This window comes from Lupinus angustifolius, chromosome LG11 (assembly GCF_001865875.1).
Source record: "Lupinus angustifolius cultivar Tanjil chromosome LG11, LupAngTanjil_v1.0, whole genome shotgun sequence".
NCBI classification, from domain to species: domain Eukaryota; kingdom Viridiplantae; phylum Streptophyta; class Magnoliopsida; order Fabales; family Fabaceae; genus Lupinus; species Lupinus angustifolius.
Genome location: NC_032019.1, coordinates 14,167,724 through 14,175,574, shown reverse-complemented (window position 1 = coordinate 14,175,574; position 7,851 = coordinate 14,167,724). Strand labels below are relative to the sequence as shown.

Genomic DNA, 7,851 nt, shown 5'->3' with positions numbered 1-7,851 from the left:
AATATTATTAGCTTGGAGTAGTGGAAGGTAAATGACACTCTATTTTTGCTTCTCTTCTACGTAGTAGATTGTGTTTCCGTTAGACATGTTTATAAATGTATGAGTCTTTTCATAACAACTTAAGCTTTCAAAAGATTTATGTAGTGCAATATTATTAGTTTGGAGCAGTGGAAGGGTTTCATTTAATTCTATATATTATCTTCCAAAAGGAAAATTATTTAGTTTTCAAGTAGAAAATGGATTTGTATTAACATTGTATCCTGCATGCATTTCATGCAACGTTATTTGGTGGGTGTGGAAGCTTCAAGTCATAATAAAACCAAGCAACTAATCAAGATGGATGATGCATTGTCACTCTCCTTTGGTGTTATAACATGGTGGTATAGTAAAAGAAATATTGAATTGATTTTTCTACATGAGACACTTGAAAAGCTTACAAGCGTGGTGAGTTGATCCTCTTTTTCTTTGATATGTTCTAATGGAGTCTTCACCAACCAACATTGATGCTAATTAGAATTTTGGATCAATCACTTTGATGTTAATTAGTTTATGTACATTTAAGCCTAATAAATTTTATATTTTTTTTTTTGCATGACTATCTTAAATGCTACTATCTATCTTTACATGTTTCTATACAAAGTAAAGATGATTATATCTCAATGTGATAACTAACTAGTATATATGATTTTGAAAGATAATTGATAATTAAATTTATTTTGAATATTTTTGTTGGTACATAACTTATTTGAAATGAGAGTCATCACTAAAGGGTCATGTTATGAAAAAAAATATGACATTAAATAAGATGTAGAAAGTAAAGACATTAAAACTTAACATTGGAAGATCATATTCTTTTGTGAAAGTGAGGTAATTCCATACTTTTTCTTAATTGGAAGTATCTATTCTAAGAAAATAATGGTTAAATGTTTCAAGTTTAAAACTTTTTCATGCACAAATTCATCTTTTTAAAGTAATTGAGTTCAAATTTATTGCACATTTTAAGAGGTTGATTAGTTCATACCCCTCATTTCACCGGTAAAGATAATTGCGAGTGATTCAATTATTTGAATGTTCAATTTTTAAAATATAAGATTGAACAATTACCTCAATCAAATACATTTAAATGTAGATTACAATATTTAACACAATTTAATATATACAATATTTATAACATAAAGAGTACACATTATAAATAATAGGAAAATGGATTGACACATGAGTCGGTAATAATAATAAAATAAAATAGCACTTTCCTTATTACATATTGAACTCGTGTACATCAAAAACCAAAGAAACAAACATTAACATAAAACAACAACCACAGTAGATATAGATAAACCTTAAAAGAAGGAAAACAAATCAATAAGTAGAAGCCTTAGTGAGAGACTTGATAGTAACAGAGGGACCCAAAACAACAGTCTTATACTCAAACTCAAACGTATCATAGCGCAAAAAGAACTCAACCAAGAACAACCTACACAACAACACCACTAGATTCTTCCCCGGACACTGTTTATTCTCCGGCGACGGCTCCTCCGTCTCGGGACCGTTACTCCAAACCACATGCTTCAACAACTTCTCTCCATCACCAACAAACCTACGAGCCACAAATACCTCAGGATCCTCGAATATCCTAGGATCCTTTGTTGCAAAAGGTTGATACCCAAAAATCATTTCACCCTTTTTTATCTCAAATGATGCATCATGGCTTTGTACAACTAAGTCTTCTCTTGCTTTTGCATATTGATATGGCACTGCGGGTTCAATCCTCATAGCTTCATATATAACTGATTTCACTAGAGTCATTTTTTCCAGTGCATTAAGAGTTACACCGCCTTCTTCTTTAACCACAGTTCTTACTTCATCTGCAAGCTCTCTTTGTAGATTCTCACCAGCTAAGCCTACCCATTTGATTATTACTGGGAACTGGTTCTTCAGTCCACCGTAGGCATTGAAACCAGCCATGAAAACAAGGTTGTGGCATGCTTCGCTTCTTTCTATACCTAGCTGTTAGAGGAAGATAATTTTTATTATTTAACATATATAATCGTATAAAATTAGAGCTTCTTATCTAAATTGTATCTATAATACCAACAATATGTTGGTTTGGTTCCCTGATCAAAATCAAGCGTTCAATTCTTATAAATAACATTTGTTAAAAGAAACAATTACATAATTTAAAATTGATTAGTTCTTTAACCAAAATTTAAAGTATCCCAATTCCTATATAAAAGATGTGCTATGATAAGAACTTTACATATATAATATGGTTATCATTATTATATAATATGGAAATTGAAAATAATTATTCTTAGGACATTATTATCATTTTATATGGGTTTATTATTTCTTGAATCATTAATAGTTTTCCTTAGAAAGAGAACAATAACCAAGGTTAAACACCCATGGCAGATTTAGACAACAACTTACAAATATAAGATAACTATATACCGTATATATAAATTGGTATTACAATAAAGAAAAAAATGTATGTATTAATAATATAAATTTTTTATATATTGATATTATATTATCTATAATTTATATTTAATTATTATTGAATTATCAAAAAACTAAGATGGTGAATTTACTGTATATTAATTTTTTTACACTAATAATGCATAAATATTATACTATTCATACTTTCATATAACATTAATGAAAATTACCTAACTTTATAATATAAATAAATTAGTAGTTATAGGACGTATTATAAGGATTATTATTTACAAATATTCATATATCTCCCTAAATTCAATTCATTATTATCGTTAATAGTAAAAATTATATATTCTATTTTTAAAATCTTAATCTATAACTATATATTTTTCATATACGACAATATTAATGCATATTAATTTTACAAATTAATTTTTCTTAAGGATGATGTAAAGAAGAAAATGATTTGTTCTTTTGTGAAAGTGACATTTGATATAAATAATCATTCTTATTTCTATCACTACCTTCTCAGCTTCATCTAGCAGAGTCTTCGCCTCTTCAGAGAACACTTCATAGAGCTTCTTATAACCCGACTTTGCAAGCCAAAACGGGAAAGGAACCGTACGGATCACAAAATCTTCAATATAATTGAAGATCTTAGGAAGACCAAGTGTTGCAAGAGGAGCAAGTTGAAACAGAAGCCACTTATCAAACAATCCAGGACCTTCAGAACCAAGCTTCGTGTCCAATGGATCCTTGTTTTCACACAGAAGACGGAACATGAAGTTAAACGCACCAGCACCGAACACATCATTGAATTTCGCCTCACCGTTCTTCCCATATAACTGATCCTCAAGTTCACGAAAGGACTCAGATAACGTGTTACGAAAGAGAGGAACAAAAGTTTCTTTCTTCGAAACTAGTATGTTTATAAAGAACTGTTTATGAATGGTGTGGTTCGGTTCGGTTGTATCGAGATACGCACAGACACGGTAACCACCGGTGAAGTTTGTGGAGGGCATGAAGGTACCGTCGAGAACGTTGCGTTTCTCGACTTTGGTATTATCGAAGAGGATCGGAAAAGAAGCACCGTCGAGAAGAGCGATGACTTTAGAATTGGATGAAATGAATGGACCTGGGGGCATGTTGGTTCTGATAACGGTTGAATTGTATTGTTTGATTCTGGTGGCGAAGAATTTGTCTTGGCCTTGGTGGTAGAAATAGTCATGACGATCACTGATTGGTCCGAAGAAAGGAAGACCATAGTTTCCTGGGATTTGTTTCAATGATTTGGAAGGTTTGTTTACAGAGGAAGATGGTGGTGATGCCATGGTTAATACTTAAGAATGTTTTTGTTTCTTCACTCACTCTTGGGTGGAGATGAAATTTCTCCTTTATGTTATGTTAATGCATCTCCAAATCACATATTGAATAAAAAACAATACATATTTTGATTGACCCAAGACTTAATAATTAATAATATATGATTTATGTAGATAGAAAGAATTAGATTTAAATATAAAAAGACATGGATGATGTTTGAATTGGAATGTGACTGCATCATGTGTTAATATCTAATTCATTTGGGATATAAAATAAGACTAGAAACAAATGATCCTATATAAAAAATAATATTCTCATAATCATGTTGTAATAAATGTATAATATAATGTTTCTGTGGGATAAAGATAGCCACCTCGTGGCACACACCCAGATTATTCAAGTTTATTTGATTTCTTTGTATAAAAGATGAGTCCTAATGGATTCCAATATTTATGCAACTCATTTTATCTTGTCTACATTTTTTTTATAAGCAATTAAAAAATTATTAATCAAAAAATAAAGAAATTAGGAGAAGAAGTGATACTCATACTCACATGATCTTTAAATTAATAAAGTTAGAGAGAGTTTGATGGGAATTTTACTCAATAAACAAGTGAATAAGAAAAAAGAGAAAAACAAGTATTGAGAATACTCCAAGAGTTATAAGTTTAAATTTTTCCAGTATAACTGACTTGAGTTCATCAATTCTTCGAGTTATAAGTTTAACTTGGTTTAATTTGATTGGTCAAGATCAAGATCGTTAGTTTAAATTGTGATTATTTATTTATTGAATATCTATTAGTTTAGATATTTTGAATATATAATCAAATTAATTTATAAATCTATGAGTGAAACTTTATTTTGATCAAATTTGATTAGTTTGAATCGTTCAAGTTTAGCTTAAATATGAATAATTTGATTCATAATCTAAATTTACAAGTTAAATTATGAGTCGAATTTTAAATGAACATCTAATTGATCCACTTTATTGTCATCTTATAAGTAATTGCACATGATATACTTCAAATTTAATGTCTATAATCTATTTTTTATATAAGAGAATAAAGTATTTTCTTACACTAGCAGATAACTTATCTTTTTAAATTCACTCGTTGTTTGACATGTATCTTATTTCTCTTAGTTCTAGAAGTTTTCATTTTAAAATTATTATAAAAAGAAAAATAAGATTAATGTCAAACAAAAAGTATATTTAAGGAGGTAAGTTATCTTCTGGTACGATGAGATATTTTATTTTCTTGATTACACCATAATTTGGAGAAAAAATATATGAGAATGAAGTATATTCTCATACCAAGAGATAATTTATCTCCGTAACTCCATTGATCGTTGGACATGTGTTATATTTTGTTTATATCTAGAATTTTTCATTTTAAATATATTATAAAAGAAATAATAAAACACTTATCATACAATCAATGAAGTTAATGAGATAAGTTATCTCATAGTATGGAAAAATATTTTATTCTCAAAATATATACATGGGTAATGTAAGAGTTTTATATTCTTTTATTTTATTATCCATCACTTATTTCAAATCAACATTAACTCTTCAAAAACTAATATAAATAATGTGAATGATGTACCGATTGTAAATAATATTTATATTGGATAATGTATAAATATTATACTCTATAACTTTTACCAATATCAATATATTGTTTGTAATTTTATGTAATAATAATAATTATTCATTCTCGATTAAAAATAATATGTAGTATTCCTTCTTACTGTAAAATTGTTGAAGACAGTAAAGTCAATACATCCATTAAACATATATTATTATCGTGTGACTCGCATGATTATTTTATGTAATAATTTTATTTCACCAACGATTTGTCATAAACACATTAAATTACCACTAGGAATTTTTTAAAATTTCTTCGCACGTAAAGGGATATTTCCTTTTCAACTTCCATGACTCACACACCAAATATACTATTTGTCTACATCATACCAATATAGAAATACAAAAGTCTGGGATATATTCTCAGGTGTAACTTTATTTGGATAACTATGAGAAAATTTATCAACAAAAAAAAAGAAGCAAAAAAAATAACATGGAAGTTTTATGGGTTGGTTTTTATTTTTTCAATTTATATCTCATATATTAATATCTTACAATTTATAATTCTAATCTAAAAACAAAATTATGGATCTAGTCTTCCATAGAAGTGTACTGTCTATGAGGGAGCATATATTTTATTATAAACTGTATTAAAAAATTTAGTTATTAATTAAATATGTTTTTAACCAATTATAATAAATGATATATATAATAATACAAGTTAACCTCTAAGGCCACACGTTATCTTCACTCAAGTTCATGTAGGTTTGATTTTGATTTTTTTCAGTTATCCTGGTTTTTTAACTTTTGGATGGATTGTTTACTATTTGGAATACATTCACCATTGTAATCATGATTATATTCTTCCTGAATTTCTTCAGCCTAGAAGTAAAAAGATATTTGCAAGTGATATTTTATACATCGATTGGCAAATTTATTTATCGAAAGGAAAAAGAGAAATTAGAAGTATTTTTTGTTTTTCCAAAAAGAAAATTATCAAATTTAACGTATAAAGATATTTTACCAATAGGCTTTAAAACACAAGGTTTGTTATTGTTCTTTGTTTTGAGAATGTGGATTTGGATGGAGGGAATGTGGTGAGCAATCTTCTGGTATCGTATGAGGTATGTGTAAATGTGTTGGGGGAGATACTTGAAAATGCTCTCTGACAATCAAGTCAATATATGAAGGAAATGGAGAGAATAAGAGAATAAAATGCAAGAGAAATGTGAGGTAATAGAATAAGTAAGTGAGAGAGTAAGTAGTAAGTAAACTTCTTGAAGGGGAATCCCTTATTTATAGTGGTGAGATAAGAGAAACATTCATTTGTAGATATTGTGGGCCTGATTGACCAAAAAGTTTGTCGGGTTTGTTCTAGACAAGGTTGTTTTCCTTGTGTCAGACAACTTTAGCAAGTCCATATCCTGTCAATGGAACATGTAGCTATATTGTGAGTCCATCTTATCGTATGACTAAGAGTAGAGTAGCGTATAATAGGTTGTGGCATGCAACTGGGGTCTAGGCTTTGTAGTTGAAGTGATAGCTTTGTGCAGGGGATATAGCAAAGGAGTGTTAAGAGTAGGTCTCATATTGTCTTATCATTTCTGCTTAGTTGACGAGATGTCTTTGGGTTGCTCGGTCTTTTTGGTTGGGGCCTAGAGGAGCTCCAAGGATCACTCCTCATGTCCAACTTATGCAAATAGTTGTCCTCCTTGCTCGGTCGTGACTGGATGACATGTGGTCTATTCTGGATCTTGTCAACCACGCATTGATGTGTCGCCTAGATATATGGGCCACAGTTGGATTCTACTCGAATCTTTGTGTGGTTGGGATGAAGCATGGTCTTGTCTTTTGATTTTTCAGTGCACGAATCTCCACGCCTACCGTCGGATTGGTATTTTATTGATCTTTGTGTGGCCGAGATGATTATGAGGGTTGGGAATGTTGGAGGAGTTCTTTTCACCTTTTCTCTATAAAATCCTCTTTTTCTTCTTCGTCTTCTTTACTTCTTCTCTCATATCATTTGGTTGTTTTGCTGTAAAGGTTTCTTCAATTAATAGTAGTGTGGAGGTATTGTCGAATCCACCTCCTTCTTTTGCTGCTTCATCCTCTCGATTCATTCCTTGCCAGGGGAACTGGGTTGTGAGGAGGTACTTCAAGAAACGCTTGATGCGTTTATTAAGACTGAGAGCTGATTGGGCGGAAAAAGAGAGAAGGAGGCTTGACGACCTTGCCAGTCGGGCCCCTATTATGCTCCTTGTGTTGGGCTTTTTAAGGTACCACCAAGGTATGATACACCATAGGATCAGTTTGATCGGGTGGATCAAGAAGTATTAGGGGTCTAGTTCGAGCATGAGTTTATGCAACGTCCCTTGATCGATGTTGAGGAAGAACCATCCGACATTTTTGTTGTGTTTACTTCCACAAGGGACGATAGGGTTTCCACCAGTTATTTGAAGGAGAACAATGGTCATGCTTCATTGTATATGTACGTTATTTACTTC

The 7,851-nt window shown here is 30.6% G+C and overlaps 1 protein-coding gene across 1 annotated transcript; it reads right to left on the bottom strand.

The window, feature by feature from the left end:
- Nucleotides 1,359-3,819, bottom strand: LOC109361377 (allene oxide synthase 3-like). The gene is made up of 2 exons (XM_019606876.1): nt 2,964-3,819; nt 1,359-2,007 (listed from the first exon to the last, which is right to left on the bottom strand). The coding sequence occupies exons 1-2, from the start codon at nt 3,768-3,770 to the stop codon at nt 1,360-1,362; spliced, it is 1,455 nt and encodes a 484-aa protein (XP_019462421.1). The 5' UTR covers nt 3,771-3,819; the 3' UTR covers nt 1,359.

Excerpts from the sequence above, each read along its gene's own strand:
- LOC109361377 (XM_019606876.1), bottom strand. The coding sequence starts at position 3,770 with ATGGCATCACCACCATCTTCCTCTGTAAACAAACCTTCCAAATCATTG. Across the intron at positions 2,008-2,963 it reads TGCTAGATGAAGCTGAGAAG|CTAGGTATAGAAAGAAGCGA; the intron begins GTAGTGATAGAA and ends TTCCTCTAACAG.